This window comes from Blennius ocellaris, assembly GCF_963422515.1.
Source record: "Blennius ocellaris genome assembly, chromosome: 24".
Classification (NCBI taxonomy): domain Eukaryota; kingdom Metazoa; phylum Chordata; class Actinopteri; order Blenniiformes; family Blenniidae; genus Blennius; species Blennius ocellaris.
In genome coordinates this window covers 6,163,186-6,182,055 of record NC_137673.1, presented here as the reverse complement: position 1 = coordinate 6,182,055, position 18,870 = coordinate 6,163,186, and the positions used below count along the sequence as shown (strand labels likewise).

The following is an 18,870-nucleotide window of genomic DNA, read 5'->3' as shown; positions in this document are numbered from 1 at the left end:
CAGTGCCTTCATCTTCTAAATGGGCATTTAAAGGGTTCATTTTTAATTTTTTTTTTAAATATTTGGTAGTTTTGATCAGGACTGAAGTTGATTAACAGATTTATGTGAAAAAATTTTGAAGAAATATTTATCTGATATATTTTTACAGGGGTCAAAGTTAGTGGATGAAAACAGCCACCAACGCCACATAAGGAAGTTTTTTTGCCGACAGTGCATTATTGACCGAGGGAAAAATTTAAAATCAAATTTTTAAATTGCATGTAAAAGTAAGCTTCCTCAGCAAAAATCATGCCATTTGAGCCAATACAGTGAAAGTTATAGTCAAATTAAGAGGAAAAATTACTCCAAGTGGACGTTTTTTCCCCCAATGCCACACAAGGGTTAAAAAAAAAAAAGTTTTTCTTCCTTAATACAATATATTTGTATTTGTGAATAATGAGAAACATCGAATTGGGCCCGGTTGACATTTTAGCCATAAAAACTCAATTTGGCTTCATTTATGCAGATGGCGCATACGTGTTGTATTTTGAAAGGACCAACCGGAAGCGTGTCTGTCCGTCTCCTCAAGCTTCACTCTGGTCCTCCGTTGTGTCAGCCGAGGCTAACCCAGCATCACCGCCGTCTTCTGTCTCTCCCTCCTGGATATTCTCTCCCTTCCTTTATTATTTTTTTTCCCGGTTTTTTTCCAAACCTCCGGCAGATGCTCGGCGCTTCTTCCCCCGTTTCCTCCCCGCTGCTCCCCGATCGGACCGCTCCTCGGTAGCCGCTCCGGGCTGTCGTGTCGCATCAACCGGAGAGGGGGAGAGAGAAAAACATCCATCCGCTACGACGAGGAGGAGGAAGAAGAGGAGGAGGAGGAGGTTCGAGCCCAGCGACGCCCATTCCTCCCGTATCGCCGCCGCGAAGCGCTTTTCTGCCCGGCTTCTATGTCTCCGAGAGGGCTCCCCTCGCTCTCCGCCGCCTCCGCCTTTTTCTTCTAGCCGCCGAGGCTCGAGGATCTCCGTGCCGCTGCCGCCGCGCATGCAGCGCTTGCAGCGCACCTAGACCTCCTCCCGCAGGTGAGCACGCGCCCGCACATCTCTCCCAAACGTGGTGTCTCCTGCTCGCGTGGATGCACGCTTGCAGACGGTAAACACGATCCGGGCCGAGAGCGGCGTTTTCCAGGCATTACATCATGTCAGCCCGCCATGCTGAGGATGATGATGATGTTGTGCATCAAGGAATTTACAAACATCAGTTTGTGGATTTTTAAAACGGGCTCCTCGCTTTATCTCCTCTTCACGATAAAAACAAATACAAAAAAACCTCACTGGTCCTATCTTATCTGGCATGCATGGGAAACCATCTGAATCAGGCAGATGTGTAAACAACACATATCTGCAGGATTTGTCCATTTTCATCATTGGATGGTTATTATGCGAGCTGGATGCGACCAAAACACGTTTTAGTGCTTTTGTCTAATAAACACATCATGTTCATTTTTAATAAAAGCATATTTATCTGCCAAGTTTAACCCTAAAACACCAAGATTCGATGTTGATATATCAGAAATGCTCTTAAAAAAAACAGCAGCTACTTATAATTTTTTTTTTTTACATTTTGCATCCTTCGGGCCCAATTTGGCCCTGGAGAGGTTCAGATGTGGCCTGCGTGCCGTATGTTGGACATCCTCAAACATCAAAATGCCAAAACACTTCCCGTACAGTGAAGACATTTATTTATATATTTTTTAAAGAAAAGAAAGAAGGCAAGGCAGCAGGTTTAAGCAGCACTCTGCTGATGCACAAACCTGTTTACTCGCTGCTCAGAGCTGCTGTGTGTGTGTGTGTCAATGGAGATCAGTCAGCTCCCCGTTGCCTAGCAACAGCGATGTGCTCTGGTCAAGGCCCCCCTGCCAAATTTAGCTCCAGGACGAATGGGAGTCAGTCAATGGGTGCACGCCGCGCTCGCCTCCCTCTGCAAAAACATGAGCACCGTCTCAGAAATACAAATGGATGTGTTTTTTCTCCTTTGTGCCTCCTGCAGAGTGTCAGTGTGTCAGGATTTGTGTTGGGGCAAACGTTCACTCATGATTTGCTGTATTTTTATGTTCAAAAAAAGGACATTTTTAAACATAAAAATATGAATGCATTCTGGAAATGAAGGTCAGCTCTGATCATATGCAGCAAACACTCATTTATTGCATGATTTAAACCCTTAAAATGTCATATTTTGATCAAGTTGTAATGAAAAACAAAACACATACAACACAACAATTTGACGAATTCACACTCAAATTGAAATACACACCGAACACAAAATTATTCTTTGCTGTTTTACTCATGATGTCATCAGAGTGTATAGGCCTGTTTTATTTAGGGTGTTATTTCTAAGAAAATACAGCATGGAGCCTCGCCGCCATGTTGGATGGGTCTCCAGTGCAAAACATGCTGCAGAATCGGGGTCAGTCGGGCAGAAGCAACCTGCCCCCCCCTCCTCTTAAGCTGTATTAATGGCATTAAGCAAAGGGTTGTGCGAGTCTTAGCTGGGGTGGGGGGGGTGAGGGGGGGGGGGGCATCCGCTCTGCCGGCACGGGACGAATTAGCATCAATCTGCTGAGACAGACAGAGCAGGGCAGTCGGTGGAGGGATTATCTCGTGGGCCAGCTGTGTGCCTGTTGATTTGTTGACGTGTTTACCACCCGCTTCCCGTCCTCAGACCGCACCCGTGGCCTTAAACTCACACCCCTCACTGCGGTGGCCGCCCCCGCCCCTCCCGGGCCCCCCCTCTCTGCGAGCGCTCTGCGTCCTCATTCTCCTCTCGGGCTCCCGCCATCGCGTCCAGCTGTGGCCCCTACAGGGCGCGGTCGCTGGCGCTCACCTGACAGGTCCCTGGCCTCAGGACGACAGCCAGCAGCAACACGTTCCCTACATGAGGGACAAAGCGACGCAGGTGAGCGCCGCCCGGAGCGCGACAGAGCAGGATTCTCCTAAATGTGAGCTTTTACCCAGCGTGCCTGTGTTTCAGACCCCCAGGGCCTGGGCAGATGAGAGGAGGAGGGGCTCTCACAAACGCTCGGCCTCCTGCGGGAGCACCGACCAGCTCAAGGAGGTCCGTGTCCAGCCTGCGACGGATTTAGCCGCTCTTTCCTGGCGTCCCCGCTAACGTTTGCCGTCTGTGCAATCTCCCCAGATTGCCAAATTGCGTCAGCAGCTCCAGCGCAGCAAACGCAGCAGCCGCCATCGGAGGGACAAAGAGCGCAAGTCGCCCTTCAATGGCAGCCACACCATCATCCAGTCGCAGGTGAGGCTGGCGTGTGACCCTTTGCCGCCGCCGGGGGCACATGCAGACGCACCTTTAACTTGTCTGGCTTCTTGCAGTCGCCGATGCCCAAGACCATTCTGATCCCCATCCCGATATCCAAGTCCTCGGCTCCCCGCTTCCGCAACAGCGTGGAGGGCCTCAATCAGGAGATCGAACGCATCATCATCCGAGACACCCCCGAAAAGGAGGAGACCATCGTCGTGAGTCGACGCCACTTCCTCATACGGTAATCGGATCCGGTGTCAAATTACAATGGCTCAACGTGTTGTCGTCGGTGTGCCACAGCCGCAGGATGTCCCCGATGGGCACCGCGCCCCCCCGCCGGTCCCCCCGCAGCGCAGCAGCAGCACCCGCAGCATCGACACGCAGACTCCCTCGGGGGGCGGCCTGAGCGGTAACCATAGCAACTGCAGCAGCCGCCCCGACTCCATCTCGCCCTCCTACCTCACCGTCCTCAACGACACAAGCGGAGGCAGCCCCTACGAGGACAAAGGTGACCGGCGAACACACACACACACACACACACACACACACACACACACACACACACACAGCAGGAAGTTGTGTATCCGAGTATTTTGTGGTTCTGACCCCCCCTCCCCCCACAGAGCTGGGCCCCTGCTCCCCGCTGCCCAAGTACGCCGCCTCTCCCCGACCCAACAACAGCTACATGTTCAAGAGGGAACCTCCGGAGGGCTGCGAGAAGGTCAAAGTGTCCGAGGAGACCTTGTGAGTCCACACAGGTTCCGTTAGATCGACGATAGTTGGTGAAATAGAAATTTAAAAACAACTCACCAGTGCAGCAACTTGGCTTGACTTCCTGTTTCACTGCCTCTTTGGATTAAAACACTGACACCTGGTGGTCAAAGAGGATTATTTACAAACTCCAATTTCACCGCTTCGGTAATTCACCGTCTCTGTCCTCCTGTTTCCAGGCCCAAACCGCTGGAGGAGATCCCCCCCTTCCTGTGTCCCGACCGCAACAAGGTCAACTTCATCCCCAACAGCGGCTCTGCCTTCTGCCTGGTCAGCATCCTCAAGCCCTTACTGCCCGCCCCGGACCTCAGCTTCCGCCCCGGGGTGGGCCTCCGGAGCCTGTCCCCGTCCCTGGTGCCTCTGTCCACCCAGCCCTGCCTCCTGGAGGAGCCGGAGAGCTTCTGACGGCCTTGAAAAGTCAACGCCGCCACCCAAACGCCCCCCCCCCCCCCATCCCGTCCCGTCTGACAGAATCAGAAAACATTTTGATGAAACAAAATCTACTCGGAAAAAAAAACAGAAAAGGAAAAAGAAAAAAAAAGTAAGAAATGCCTTCAGCATGCCAGCTCAGCTCTCTGATGTCTTTATCTTGTTGAAAAAGCGCTTCCCACTGCCTCTCCTCCTCAGACGACAGCGTGAACATTTCATCGCTTACCTTCAGTGCTGGTTTTCTTTTTGAGAGGTAAAAGGGTGAAGGACAGACTTTTTTGTTTTTCATCGTATTATACCATGGCGCCTTTCCACGGACATATCTCTTTTTTCTATCTTATACTTGTTTCTCTTGATATATAAAATATGCCTTCCATTGTTAAAAATGTAAAAAAAAAAAAAAAAAAAAACAGGGCCGCTGGTTTCCAAAGCGACCACGAGATTGACCACGGAGGCTAACTTTTGGTGCTGCCGGATTTATCGTAGCAAAACTTGAAGGTTGTGAAAAGGAAAAGTCTAAATTGTGCCTGATACTCGAGACCAATTCGTTTCCCCAAACCGACACGGTGCTCTGACCTGCTTGATCTTTGCACTGTGGCGGCCATAGATACACACAGCGAGGCCAACGCTACGAGAGAGGTGGCGCATGAGCCCAAAACATCAATTTTGTACTTTTTTTTTTCTTTACTTTTAAAGCCTAAATGTGAGTGAAGCGTGACGAGCTGGCCCGGTGTGTATCTATGGGAAACGCAGGCCAGGGCTATGACGTGTGCAGCGTGTTCCACCCGTGTCTGCGTGCCCCTCCTTCCTTTGCTCACAGCATCCCTCCTTCAGTTCCCCTTCACTGCACCGCCCTCGCCGTCACCCGTAACACTGATTTTCCTCCCGTCTTGTGCTCGGCTTGTGTTGTTAAACTGTGTCCTGAAGGGGGCACCGCCCTCACGGGATGGGGCCCAAACCTTCAGGCTTGCAGGGCCCTGACCGTGGAGAGACTGGTGAACCAACAGCTGACAGAGCAGATCCCCCCCCCCCCCCCATGGTGCAAACAAACTTAACGTGGCCCCCCTGGTGGCGAGACAGAATATAACGTTAGTTATGGATTGTGTGGCCACCAAGAAGCCAGACAAAACTCTAGCTTCCGATTGGTGGTGCTCCATAGTTCCAAAAAAAAAAAAAAATCAATTATCATGAATGTGGACTCACAAAAGAGCTCCCCCATAATGCACCAAGAAGTCCTGACTTGAACTGAAATAATGCAAATAATCATAGTTCGTCCCCCATAGTTCTAAATGTCCCTGCTTGGAGCAAAAGGACAATCGCGTTGACGTGAATTTTCCATGGCAGACAACAATCAACAGATGGTTCATGGCGCTCCTACCAGTCTCCCCCCCCCCCCCCCCCCCCAGTGTCTGCAGCTGGAGGATGACCCTCCTCTCCCGGCCCGGCGCTCTTCCTCCTGTGTTCCCGTGTACGTCATCACTACTCGACTGTGCCTGCTTACGGTGGAACAGGAATGTACTGGATCTGTAAATATTTCAAGGCACACAGTGTTTGTATAATCGACTGACAAAGATATGTATCCGAATGAGTCAACATGTGTAACATATGACCCCCCCCCCCTTCTTCTTCGTCCCTCTTCCTCCTCCGCTGACTACTGTGAATTACTACACGTCTCATTATTGTGAATAATAATGTATTTATTTATCGGACAGGAGAGTAACCGCGGGGTCTTCAGAGAAATTTCCAGAATAGATTACATGGTTCCATCTCAGGTTGTAGCGAATAGAAAAGATTTACCGACTTCTCGCTGCGATCCATGTAGCCCCCCCCCCGCCCCCACAGCGCAGATCCACCCGCTGGGATCCAGACCTGTAGCAGAGTACAAGTAGAAGTCATTCGTTCCGTCACCCGACGACAGATGGATTATGTAACACAAACCGTCTCAAATCTACTTGCTGACAAACAATCACACCAACAGCTACGAGGTGTTTAGTTTTTGTTTTTTTTGTTTTTCTTGGACCGTCTGTTTACAAAAAACTAAAAGGAAAGAAAAAAAAAAAAAGAAGCAAGCTTCCTACATGTGGAAGTCCTTTTCAAAGTGGATAGAGAGCATTTTGGAAGGAGCCTAACTATTGGTAACAGAACTGCCAAGTTTTCATCTGTGAACCCCCCCGGAGTGAAATAAAAAGGCATAGTTGAATTAAACCAAGCGTCGTGTCGTGGTTGACTTAAGAAATACATTCTTTTATTATTGGATGTTTGGAAATCAAGAGCAGACGGAAACAATTAAGACGCTTGTGTCCGGAGTGTTTTCTTCTCTTTTTTTTAAACTCCCATGATGCATCATGATGAAAAGCTGAAATGAGCAGCCTGATAAGTAGTGATGTCGATAAAAATAAATGTTTTTTTTTTTTTCCAAGCTCTAACGTGAGGCACACAAATATAACTGAGCATTTGGTTCAACACATCCAACCGCGCTGCCTTTTCCACTCAGAAACCAGCAGACCGAGTGGAAACGTCCAGAAAACGCTCCAGAGCTAAAACTTGTTGTTTTTACAGTGTTACTTCATAGTGTTACTCTTATCTTTACAGTATACTGCACAAAACAGATCAAAAAAGAAGAAAAGCAGCTCTTCTTGCAGACAGTGGTCGTGATAGTTTTTGGAAATAAATACATTTTGCAGCTATAAACAAACCCAAAACAATAAAAAGTTTCCCACAAAACAAATAAACCTTGGATGTGTGACTGAGATGTGGAGAACTCGTGGCTTTATATATCCTTCATTCAACATGTAGCAATCGTGGGCTGTTTTCAACATCCAGAAGCAGTAAATAGAGCTCCGTCGGACCGGTGCAAACAACACAAACGCAGGAAAAAACAAACAAACCCCCCCCCCCCGGAAAACCCAACGAGGAGGAAACCACACAGCAGACGAGCTTCATCGGGTGCAGAAGTCTGTGGCTTCAACAGTCTGAGAGAAGAGGAGCTGCTTCCAGGCGGAGCTCGTGTCTTTGCAGCGTTTTCTCCTGATTAGTGTGTGTGTGTGTGTTTCACAGTTTGTTTACTTGGTCGATGAAGTTAGAAGTTGCACAGATCCTGATGCTGGTCGAGCACGCACGCACACACACACACACACACACACATATACACACACGCAGTCTCAGGCGTTGAGAAGCTCGTCTGCGGAGCGACCAATGGCATCCGGGTTTGAGAGGGGGTCCAGGTCTGCAAACAGGTTGAACCAGGCCGACATGTCTTTGGAGCCTCCTGGAGTTACTGTGCACACACACACACACACACACACACACACACACACACACACACACACACACACACACACACACACACACACACACACACACACACACACACACACACACACACACACACACACACACACACACACACACACACACACACACACACACACACACACACACACACACACACACACACACACACACACACACACAAACACACAGTGTCATCAGTACCATGAGGGTGTTACAGCGTTAAAACAAAGATAACTGAGCTCACTGTTCGCCGCTGAGCTTGGAGCCGGCTGCGCTGACTGGTTGGGCCCGGGAGGAGGCTGCATAGGTGGAGCCTGGAACATGGGCGGCGTCGCCCAGCCTGGAAGACAAGACAAGGAGGAGGAGGGCGTGAGCGACGGGTCGGCGACCTGCAGCGAGCATGACTGCCCAGCGGGGGGCAGGGCGGCAGACCTGTGGAGCTCAGACTGTGATCCAGCAGGTGGGAGGGCAGGAAACCGGTGGGGCTGGGGGGGTTGGAGGGGGGCCGTGCCGCCGCTGCTGGCGGCGCTTGGCTGCTGGTTGGGGGAACGGCGGGCTGCGGGTCGAACATCCCGAAAGCGTCCTGCCACTCTCTGCTGAACTCGTCACTGGATCCTGGACCGGGGCTCAGCAGGTCTTTGAGGAACGCCATGTCGCTGCGCTCGCCGTCCTCGTCCTCTGGTCTCACTGCAGGACTGGACAGACCACCTTGGGGGGGGGGGGGGGAGACCGGAGCTGAGTGGGAGTTTATACAAGAGCAGCATGCAGAGTCAAAGATAAAGGTGAAGCTTGATTGTGGAATCTTTCAGAGTTGTGAAAGTCGCAGCAGGGAAAGAAGAAAAGGAGCCTCCACCCTGAAAGTGCAGGAAACGGGAAAATCTGAGGGGAAGAGAATGTTTGTGACGGCCAGCCCAGGTTACCGGTGACGGGCTGCCGCGAGCGGCTGCTCTGAAGGCCTCCAGTCTGTGGGGGGGGGGGGCAGGAGTGGGGGCGGGGCGCTGGGAGGGGGCGGGGGCAGTGGCTCATCGCAGGCCATGAGCAGCAGGTCGTCGTCAGAGCCCCCCGACGGCCCCCTGAGGTCGGTCAGAGCTGGAGGAGGGGGGGCAGCTGGGATCAGAGGGTCACAACTGGAGGCAACTCTCACACACTTCCAAACATGCACACACACACACACACTCACCAGTGTCATTGGTGAGGCTCTGCCCATCACTGCTGAGGGGGGGGTCTGCAACACCACAGTTCCATAAAAGGTTGAGACAAAAGTAGAAAATGTTATTTAAAAGAAATGAATTAATTATTCCCAACTTTTTTTCAAACTTTTTGGTAAAAAAGTAAAATGTGTTTATTTGAACAAGATGAAAATGCTCACATTTAATTTGCTTTTTATCAAATAAAATTGTTGAATACAGCTGTTTTTCGTCTCTTTCCATTCTTTCGGATTGTATTTCAGCTCTACCACTGACTCGTAATAATCTCTTATAAATATAATCGGTGAAATGTGCTTTACAACAAACTGTGGGAAGTATTCATTCATCGGCAGAGAAACGAGTCTCCTCATAGCAACAGCAGTCCGTCTGCTGGGCTGCAGGCACTAGGGCGCAGCACATACCTGCATCACTTCCTGACGGCTTGTCGTCATCCAAGGACACCAGACTGAGGGAGGAGAGGAAGAAGAGAAGGGGGGGGTAAAATGAAAAACCCAAACTGGCTGCCGAGACCGGGTGCGTCTATTTATAGCGATGCGGTCGCCTCTATCAGGTTTGAATCTGCAGCCTCTGAACTACGAGGGGCTACGACGGCACTGCGGTCCGCGTACTCACTCATGAGTGAACATGGGCACGGCACTGGCTTCGTGCTTAATGGAGATGTTGCTGAGGTGGTGGTGTGAAATGGAAAAAGGCAAAGAGGGGGTGAAAACAGAGTGTGTGTGTGTGTGTGTGTGTTTTACAGCGCCGTCGTGTGTTGTTTTGCCTCACTTGTCTGTGTTGCTCGGCAAATCTCTCTCCTCCTCCTCTTGTTTCTGGGAGTCTGATATGAGCTCCAGAGGGTCTCGCAGGTCCTGCAGGAGGGAGAGAGTGTTTGAGCAGCCATCACACACTGCGTATATATATGTGTGTGTGTGTGTGTGGGTGTGTGTGTGTGCACGGCGTGACCCACCTTGAGCGTGGTGAACTGGTACGGGATGTGTCCTTGGAAGGCCTCGTGGATGCCCAACATGGCGTGAGCCGTTTTCTCCCAGAACTGAAGCAGAGTGGTCTGACGACACAAATTCACACAGAAAGTGTTTTCAAATAAACACATACAGGCGAGACGCTGCTGTGTTACTTTGCCAGAAAACTATAAATCTTACACACATTTTTGTATTCATTAAATATCATTTAAAATGTTGCCTAAAGATGAAAGATTTTCCCAGATGAGGTGGATTTTCTTGCACTGTGCTCATCATAAAATGTGTTGATGTTATTAAGAGAAATGCAAAGCGGAGTTCTGCTTTTAGCTTGTAAATCAGGAAAACTAGAAGGAAGGTAGCTTATAATACCAGACTATTTCAATTCCTCAGACGTGTTCTTGGCCAGATGTACATGTCATGAGTAGAAAAAACTACTAATTGACAGAAATGAGCAGTTTTGAGCCAATTTTGTTGGGTGTTTCTTGTTTCCACAGAGGCCTGTCAGTTGCTGGGCCGTGTACCTGGTAGGTGCAGAGGGAGTGTGACAGCATGTTGCAGCGGCTCGCTCCCAGCATGTCCACCTTCTGACACACGTCGTTCTTCAGCTTCTCGAACTGGCTCTTTGTTCCCCTGACCTGAGTCTGGACCTGGTGCCGGAGAAACACACGTCAAAACCCACACACACACACACACTCATGCACCAAAGAGAGAAGGGAGGCTAGCCGTGCCTTGCGGAACTTCTCCAGCTGTTTGTAGGTGTCTGGGTCCAGCTCCTGGGAGACGTCCTTCATCCACAGCAGAGCTCCCCGGTACTCGGTGCGGGCCTTCTCCATGCGGCCCACCGTCAGCAGCGTGTCGGCGATGGCGCGCCGCCGGAACGTCTCCACCTCCTGGTGCAGGCGCTGCAGCGGCGGGCACAGCGCCATCCTGGAAACAAGCCAACACGCCTCAGCACCACGCCTCAGCACCACGCCTCAGCACCACGCCTCAGCACCACGCCTCAGCACCACGCCTCAGCACCACGCCTCAGCACCACGCCTCAGCACCACGCCTCAGCAACATGCCTCAGCAACCCGCCTCCTGCCGCCGTGCGGCTCACCTCTGCTTGGCCGAGGCGCACAGGGCCTTGCTGGTGGCGTCCATCATGTTGCCGGCCTTGGTGCGGTCGTGCTCGCCCTGGAAGCGCAGGAACAGGCCCAGCTCGTTCTCCTCCTGGGACAACCCTGATGGGGGGGGGGGAATCTCACAGGGTTCATTTCTGCATGCGGCGGCGCCAAAAAAGGTTTGAGACGCGTCCGACTCACGTGTGATCCTGTGCTGGTACTTCTCGATCACCTTCAGCAGCTCCGTGCAGGTGAACTGAACCGAGCGGAAGAACTGTGGACACAAACGATCCCAATCAGAACACCGAACCGCTCACACGAGTTCTACTGGTGACGACATGGCATCTTCCTCCCGCCTGCAGCAGACGTGGCGACATGATGAGCATGTGTCATAGCAACAGTTTCATCTTCACTTTTAAAACCAGCTGGTGGACAGAGAACAGGACAGCATGGCTCAGTAGGGCCATCAGAACTCGCTGCATTACATTAATATTCCTCCCAGATGGTCGGAGCGTTTATCACAGAGATCTAGACCAATAAACCAGAGTGGTTCTCTTCCCCCTGCAGCACAGTGATCAGGGTATACGGCAGTAGAGCACTGGAAAGAGAAGGCAGGCTCGGAGAGACAAAAGCAGATGTGTTTATGAGATTACATGTGTCTCACTGAAACGTTCTTCTTATGTGTCAAAAACCCGCTCTTGCTGCATGTAGATCCGGTCCTCATGACCTCCTTGTGAGGCTAAACAAACTAAAACGAAATTGTAACCAGCAGCTCAAGTGACAAACAAGTGTGCGATTGTCCTTCCTTCAGATTGAAGAGTGTACCTGCAGGCAGGGCGGCCGCGACGCGCTCGTAGTTGCTCATTAACTGTATGACAAACAGCCGGAGCGGGAACAAACACCCGGCGGCGTAAAAACCTCTCCTGTGCTGCTGCACAGTGAGCGACACCTGCTGAGTCACAGTGTGTGTTCCGCTGTTCGGCATGAGTCACAGCAGCTCCACAGGCAAAGACACGCTTCTATAAAAACACACAAGTTACAGTGTCGGGTTTTACATAAAAATCAGGTCAGGAGAAAACATGGGGTTTTCTTTGTTTTTTTTTTTTAATTGCTTCCCACAATGATGAGATGAAGAGTGAATCTTTATTTTTCTAATCACCGTTGTCTGAATAAAAGCTGGCAGGACCTAACAAGAGGTCGGATTTTGTTCCGGGGCAAACAAAGGCCTCGCAGTGAATTGGTCTCAGTCTCACAGGAGACTTCCTGTCACGGACAAACACCAGCCGAGACTCACCCGGTCCCCACCGTTCACTCTCATCTCCATTAGAGAGAAAAGCTCTTATTCCATCAAACAATGGACACCTTGTGAGGTTCGAACATTCCCTTTTATTTTCAATCTGCTGCAACCAAACACGCTCCAACTCCAACTAATGTAAAGGTGAAAACGTTCCATTTGTATGACCCAACAATCTTCAGCAGGAGAAGAAACTCTCTCCTATGTGTCTTCGCCACATTGTCCCCCTGTAGGACAGCTAGCTGCATGTTAGTGAACCAGGAGGAAACACATCTCTCACCTCCAGCTTGGCGTCCAGGTCAGCGTCCGACGCCACCACGTACTCGTCCTCCTTCTTGCCCGTGGCTTTGATGAGCACCTGCTTGGTCTTCCAGAACTTCTTCTGCATGCGGGCCATCACCGAGCTGTCCTCGCCCAGCATGGCCCGGCCGCTGCTCAGCATCTCCTCTGTAAACCTGCAGCCCCGGGGAGGAAGGTCAACGTCTCTATTAATGCACAGTTCTTATCTGGGAGGCCACACAAAAAGAGGCAAGTACATCTTATCTTTTCCCTGTTGCTTTTCAGTAAGTACTCGTACGAGATGCTTTATCATACTATTATGTTCATTTCTCTTGCACATTCTCTCCCACCTGTTGGTGTAGATTTGTTTTTGTGTGTGTGTGTGTGTGTGTGTGTGTGTGTTGATGATGATGATGATGATGATGATGATGATGATGATGATGCTTCTCTCATTCATAATGATCAGTGCAGAAGATGAATGGACATACCTGTCCATCACTGGAGATCAGCCTTTTTCTGTCAGAACCGAATGGGAAAAAAAAGCAAAATTAACAAAAACCCGTGGGGTACCGGGGTGGATGTGATCATAATAAAGTACTCCGTTGTTGTTTGACGTAATCTGAAGTCACAGTGCTAAAGGCTAACGAAGCTAATCTCACCTGTCCCCCCCTCCAGCACCAGCTGGCTGCGCGAACAGGTGTTCAGTTACAGCAAAGCCCGTCTTCCTGACCCGGGAGGGGGGTGGGGTACAGCGTCGGGCTGACACGTTAAACACCGGGAGGGAGGCGAGTTCAGGATGAGGTAAATAAAAGGAGGAATATGGAGGAAGTCGGGAAATGCAGCCGTTGTGCGTTAGCAGCTGTGCAGCTGCTAGCAGGTGTCGCTGCTAACACAACGATGCGACCAAACCTTCTTTTTTCTTTTAATTATATATCGTGATATAAAAAAAAAAGAAGAAGAAGAAATGTGGGTCGTACCGGTGTGTCGCTGTCCGTTTCTCCTCGCAGTCAGTGGCATCGAGGCTCGCCTAGGCTCCTCTCCAGACAGACATCTTCATCTGACTCACTTGAAACAGGATATGCTGCTGAGCGGCGGCGAGTCAGACACCAGGGGGCGCTGCGGCGGCCAACGCGCATACAAAGATCACCGACGACGAAGACGCGACAGAGCAACACAAATCTGCACCGTCCTCTGAAAGGAACACAACTGAAACTAAAAACAAACTAAAATTTTCTCATTAAAAAAATAAATACAATAATAACATATCCGGTGCATATTCCGTGCAAAAGACATATACGACATATAAATCGAGAGTATAAGGTAAACGTACAGAGTGAGTGGTCTTTATTGATACGAGATCTTTGGACAAACAGGTTAGAGGAGGAAAAAGTTGACTTGTAGATAAGGTCATCGTTTTTCCGTCTCGGAAACGTCAGGAAATAAAGATTGCACTTCAGTAATAGAGTGTATATAGATTGCCTTAATTTGTGACTACGTCTTTCTTTAACTTCTGTGATTTATTTCTGAAGGAAGTGGAAATAAACACTAACCATGACATGGTGGAAGTGTATTAAACTGACAGAAAAAGTCACACAAATTTTACTATTTATGGCTTGGAGAGTCATTTAAATGGGATGCATTTTTCACTAGATATCTTAAAAACACTGTGCACTCTTGTTACATTATTTATATCTTTGATTAGTGATGGACTTAATTGTTTGACTGGTGATTCATATTTCCGAACAATCCATTGGCTCCTCCATTCATTTCTTGAACTTGTCACTAGCTTATTGGCCGATTCCTCTACTTAGTTAAATAATCAGTTTATTTATTTCATTCATTCAAATAAGTGATTCATTCATCCCCCAACAGATCAGTTTATCGCTCCATCTGCCCCGCTTCCTGTTATAAAACCAACAACACTCCATAACACAAGTAGTCCAAATGAAAGAAGAGACAACATTGTATAGGATACAATATTAATTTATGCTGGTTTAAAGGGGAACAAATATAATCCATAAGAAAATATGTGTGCTGAGAAGAATAGAAATAACCAGGAGAGCAAAGCAGGAGGGGTCTTGTGTGGTCTGTTTTTATGCCCCTGCATCCGTCTGACAGGCAGAATATCTGTAGGAGTACAGCTTGTTGTCCGCTCCTCCGCTCAGCATCACCTGCAAAACAGAAGGAAACGTGTTTGATGAAGGTGTTTTCTACGTGGACGGGGCGTTTGTGTGCAGTGTCTCACCCCGCTCTCTGTCCAGTCCACACAAAACACTTTGTCCTCGTGGGCTGCCAGGTCGTACAGAGGAGCCTTGCAGCTGCAGAGGGGAACGAGAACCGTCACATTACGCGACCATACAAAGATCCAACACAGACAAAAGCAGGAAGCTCGTCCCAGACAGAGGCGTTAGCGCCTGTTCACAATGAAATCGGTTTCCTGCTCTGGAAAAATGACCTACATCAACATGAGCACAGATTTTAACTTGCTTTCATCTTGAAAATGTTGCTGAAATGTAATAGTAACACTCTAGTTTCTGCTGCAGAGAGCGATAGAAAAGCTGCGAATGCTGAAAAAAATGATAGTGCTTCGTCTTCCTGCTAAAATAACAGAGATCATGTCGCTTCACGGACCTTCTGGTGTCCCAAAGCTTCACCAGGTTGTCGAGCGACCCAGAGACCAGCTGGTGCTCGTGGGACGGCGCCCACTTGACAGCGGTGACCCAGCCAGTGTGAGAGGTCAACGAGAGCTGCACCAGAGACCCATCTGAGAAAGAGGAGGAGGAAAACAGTGCACAACAATGAGCAGGAGGAGGAGGAGGAGGAGGAGGAGGAGGAAGACAGGAGGCCTGTGGTGTTCTGGAGGTCAGTGGTACCCTTGGTGCGGGGGTCCCAGAGCCGGATGTGTCTGTCGGTGCTGCCTGAGGCCAGCCGTCGACACAGAGGAGAGTAAGAGATACAGTTGAACACTTTACTGCCCGTCTGTGGAGGAGACAACGGAGCCTAATTTACTCTAAAGCAAGTAAACATGTGAAGAGAGGGTGTCGAGGAGACAGTCAGCCTCGACTATTACACTTCGCTGCAACCGTAGTAATTCTTCAATCTATTTTTCTACTCTAAAATTCAAAAAACTTTCAGTTTTTATGAATGCAAGAATAAAAACAGTAGAAGGATCCAGGATGGGTCAGCTTTGAATAAACAAATGATCTTTTTACCAGCGTTGTCTTCATCGTTCCGGTCTCCATGTCCCACAGGCGGATGGTGTGGTCCCAGGAGGCGCTGCACATCTCCTCGCTGTCGCGCCACAAGACCGAGGACACCGCCTCGCTGTGTCCAGACAACGTCATCAACGGAGTCTGCACCCGACGTAAAAGATGAAGGGTTTTATTTCGGTGAGACGACACAAGATTACTCCCAGAACCGGCTCCGAGCTCACCCTGGTCAGGCCCATCTGCTGAGTCTTCTGTTTCTTCCTCGGTCTGTCACCGGGCTCCTCCACCTCATCCGCCTCATCTGTGGGGACTAACAGGACGACACACATGTAAGCATAAGCTACTTGGAACAGTACTTCTTCAGCGGGTTCAGTCTTAATAATGTGCACAGCTGGAATATTGCTCATACCTGCCGACCAGATCTTCAGCATCTTGTCCCACGAGCCGCTGCAGAACTAAACCAGGAAAAGAGACACACGTCGAGACTGAAGAAAAAGACATTTCTTTTGCAGTTCTTCCAACTCTTTCTGTACCCTGCTCTCACCTTTGTGCCGGTGGGGTCTGCGCAGACCGTATCCACACTGCCCGTGTGTCCCCGGCAGCAGTGGCGGGCTTTCACCTTGTTCCTCTCAGAGTTCCACTCCCACAGCAGCACAGTCTGGTCCAGAGAGGCCGTCAGGAGCAGCGAGGTCAGGCCGTCTGCATTCAGAGAATCCATCTTTTAACCAGGGCTTCGCACAGGGTGGGACAACAGCACTCTGTCCCACCAAAATATATAAATATCACATATATTAATAACCGTCTCACTCTCACCTCTTTTGACCCAGGCCACGTCTTTGACCACGTCTGTGTGTCCGGCCACCGTCATCACTGCCTTGCCCTCCATGGACCAGATCCTGGCTGTCTTGTCATACGAGCCAGTCAGGATCCTGAAAAGACAAGATGTGCATGAAGACCACCAACATATTCTATCAAGAACTACAATGCCACTTGTATCAGCAGAATCTGGTTCAGATACCATCATCTCTCACCATTCGTTATCAGCGTGGACGGAGCTGATCCAGTCGTCGTGCATCATACACTCCTCTGGCTCAGGGGCTATGATCCGCTCCACGTACTCGATCTCCACCACTTCTTCCTAAAACCCACACATGCACATGTGGAAGTGTTCTCTTGATGCCCCTTGATTTCCTTACTGTGTGTGTGTGTGGTTTGTGCTCTGAGGACGGGCGTACCGTGGATATTCCCTCCGTCTCCATGTGGGTGGACAGCGGCGTTCGCAGGAACTGACTCTTGACCAGGAAGTCGAACTCCACTTGAGTGTGAGATGCTGAGAGAAACACCAGCGATATACCACATTTTAATTTTCTAATTTTTTGCCCCTGCATTGCTTCCAAGGAAGTCAAGGCTACACGAAACGGCCTCCTGTTGTTTGGGACAAGATAAAGTCACACGTTCTCAACAGTAGAAACAATATTAAGGTGAAATGCAGTCCACTACAACATGAACTCTCCCACAGGTGCTTTTCTAGACAGCTGTCAGCACGGATGTATACATGACTGATTTTGTAAAATGATCAATGAAGCAGTGACATTCCAGATGCAAGTCAAGTTGTGTGTTTATCTACACTATGATGACCCTCAGGATGTTGAGTATCTGCAAGTGACAAACAAATTCTGCTGATTCTGATATACCACTGCTTAAATACAAAATAAAAGCAGATGCCCCATATACTTTGAACGCTAAGCTTCAAAGTGAGAGCAACTTATAAATGTCTAAACCATAACAACACGTGTTTGTACCATTTTTGGCCTCCAGGAGCTTGTTGATGACATTGCTGAGATCTTGCACTTCAGAGGAGGCTGGGATGGAGAAAGGGACGTCGTCCACAACATACCTGCAAAAGGAAGAGTTTATATATATATATATATATACGTCCAACTGCAGCATTGATAGGTTCCAGTGAGCTAGCTTAGCTTAGCATGTTCAGCTCTATCTTAGCGACGGAGACCAGACTCACTTTTTGTTCTCAGTGAAGAATCTCGCCTGCAGCTGCGACATTTCTGCAAACTGTGTGCGTCTCAAACTAACTCCAAACTGAAGCGACCATAAACTACAGCTAATGTGCTTTCTCTCTCTCTCACACACACAGACACAAACACACACACGTGACTGCAGCATGCGGTACGTACACCGGAAGCAGGCGCGTCAAATGATTTTGAATGAAGCTTTATCAACAAAGTAACAATGACAACATAACACAGCCTAACTTTTCTTTTAACACAAATTTCTTGAGTACGAATAGGATTAGGGTAAGAAAGACACAATTAAACAAAGAAAGTTTATTATTAGATCACTGTATACCTATGTTCTTTTATGGTAGATTTCTGTATTTATCAGAAAGGTTTATTAAGTTTTCCGTGTCGGTAATACTTTCTATTACTTAATTACTTCGATTATTAATTCCGACTTATAAATCAATGCAAAAAACAAGAAAAAAACAAGAAATTTGCAAATAAATCTTACAAATAGTTAAAACTTAATAGATTAAATAAATAACATACCAAATTGTGTACACCGTTTACAATTTACTCTATTTTTAGAGGATTTTTCTTTTTTACTGGATTGCTTTATTTTTACATATTCTATTTTTTGTGCTCTTGTTTAGATATTTACATATTTTAATTCCTTAATTTTATAAGTTCTGCACCTTTTTACCTTGAGCTGTTGTAAGTTTGTGTTTCCCCTTGGGGAGGAATAAAGCTCTCTACTCTCTTAATTTAGTTACATACATTTAATCCAATGTGTGAAAAGAGACTAAATAAATGCAGCCAAATTGTAACGGACTGAAAATAAACAAAAATACTTACTCCTAAAAGGTCCAAACATCTTCAATCGGTTTCAGAAGAACATTTACATAAATGCTTTGCGACACAAACTAAAATGGATTTAATTCCCAAAATAAACTATTTAATGCATTTCTAAAATTATTTTAATTTAATTTTCACATTGATAAATGCATGTTCTCACATT

The 18,870-nt window shown here is 48.5% G+C and overlaps 3 protein-coding genes across 5 annotated transcripts; 1 reads left to right on the top strand and 2 right to left on the bottom strand.

Moving 5' to 3' along the window:
• Positions 1–824: 824 nt before the first annotated feature.
• Positions 825–4,464, top strand: fam117ba (family with sequence similarity 117 member Ba; the record flags this gene model as incomplete). The annotated part of the gene is made up of 8 exons (XM_080520166.1): positions 825–1,058; positions 2,698–2,931; positions 3,007–3,090; positions 3,172–3,282; positions 3,360–3,503; positions 3,589–3,796; positions 3,912–4,032; positions 4,239–4,464. Exons 2-8 carry the CDS (start codon positions 2,911–2,913, stop codon positions 4,462–4,464), a joined length of 915 nt encoding a protein of 304 aa, XP_080376292.1. The 5' UTR covers positions 825–1,058; positions 2,698–2,910.
• Positions 4,465–4,574: 110 nt separating this feature from the next.
• Positions 4,575–13,715, bottom strand: LOC308147859 (islet cell autoantigen 1-like protein). Of its 3 annotated transcripts, none has more exons than XM_080520196.1 (14): positions 13,606–13,715; positions 13,117–13,144; positions 12,630–12,804; positions 11,257–11,329; positions 11,052–11,175; positions 10,681–10,879; positions 10,474–10,599; positions 9,940–10,038; positions 9,759–9,841; positions 9,392–9,435; positions 8,963–9,007; positions 8,215–8,490; positions 8,027–8,122; positions 4,575–7,765 (listed from the first exon to the last, which is right to left on the bottom strand). In XM_080520196.1, exons 2-14 carry the CDS (start codon positions 13,122–13,124, stop codon positions 7,650–7,652), a joined length of 1,464 nt encoding a protein of 487 aa, XP_080376322.1. In that variant the 5' UTR covers positions 13,125–13,144; positions 13,606–13,715; the 3' UTR covers positions 4,575–7,649. The 3 variants fall into 3 exon arrangements, with proteins under 3 accessions (XP_080376322.1, XP_080376323.1, XP_080376324.1); XM_080520197.1 differs by lacking the exon at positions 13,606–13,715 and adding an exon at positions 13,288–13,583; XM_080520198.1 differs by lacking the exons at positions 4,575–7,765; positions 8,027–8,122 and adding an exon at positions 8,703–8,871 and having other exon boundaries at positions 8,248–8,490.
• Positions 13,716–14,651: 936 nt separating this feature from the next.
• On the bottom strand, positions 14,652–17,985 carry wdr12 (WD repeat domain 12). Its single transcript, XM_080520201.1, has 13 exons — positions 17,858–17,985; positions 17,640–17,734; positions 17,073–17,167; positions 16,869–16,975; positions 16,651–16,766; positions 16,382–16,536; positions 16,247–16,292; positions 16,062–16,147; positions 15,841–15,981; positions 15,502–15,607; positions 15,260–15,392; positions 14,874–14,946; positions 14,652–14,799 (listed from the first exon to the last, which is right to left on the bottom strand). Exons 1-13 carry the CDS (start codon positions 17,896–17,898, stop codon positions 14,722–14,724), a joined length of 1,272 nt encoding a protein of 423 aa, XP_080376327.1. The 5' UTR covers positions 17,899–17,985; the 3' UTR covers positions 14,652–14,721.
• Positions 17,986–18,870: the final 885 nt, after the last annotated feature.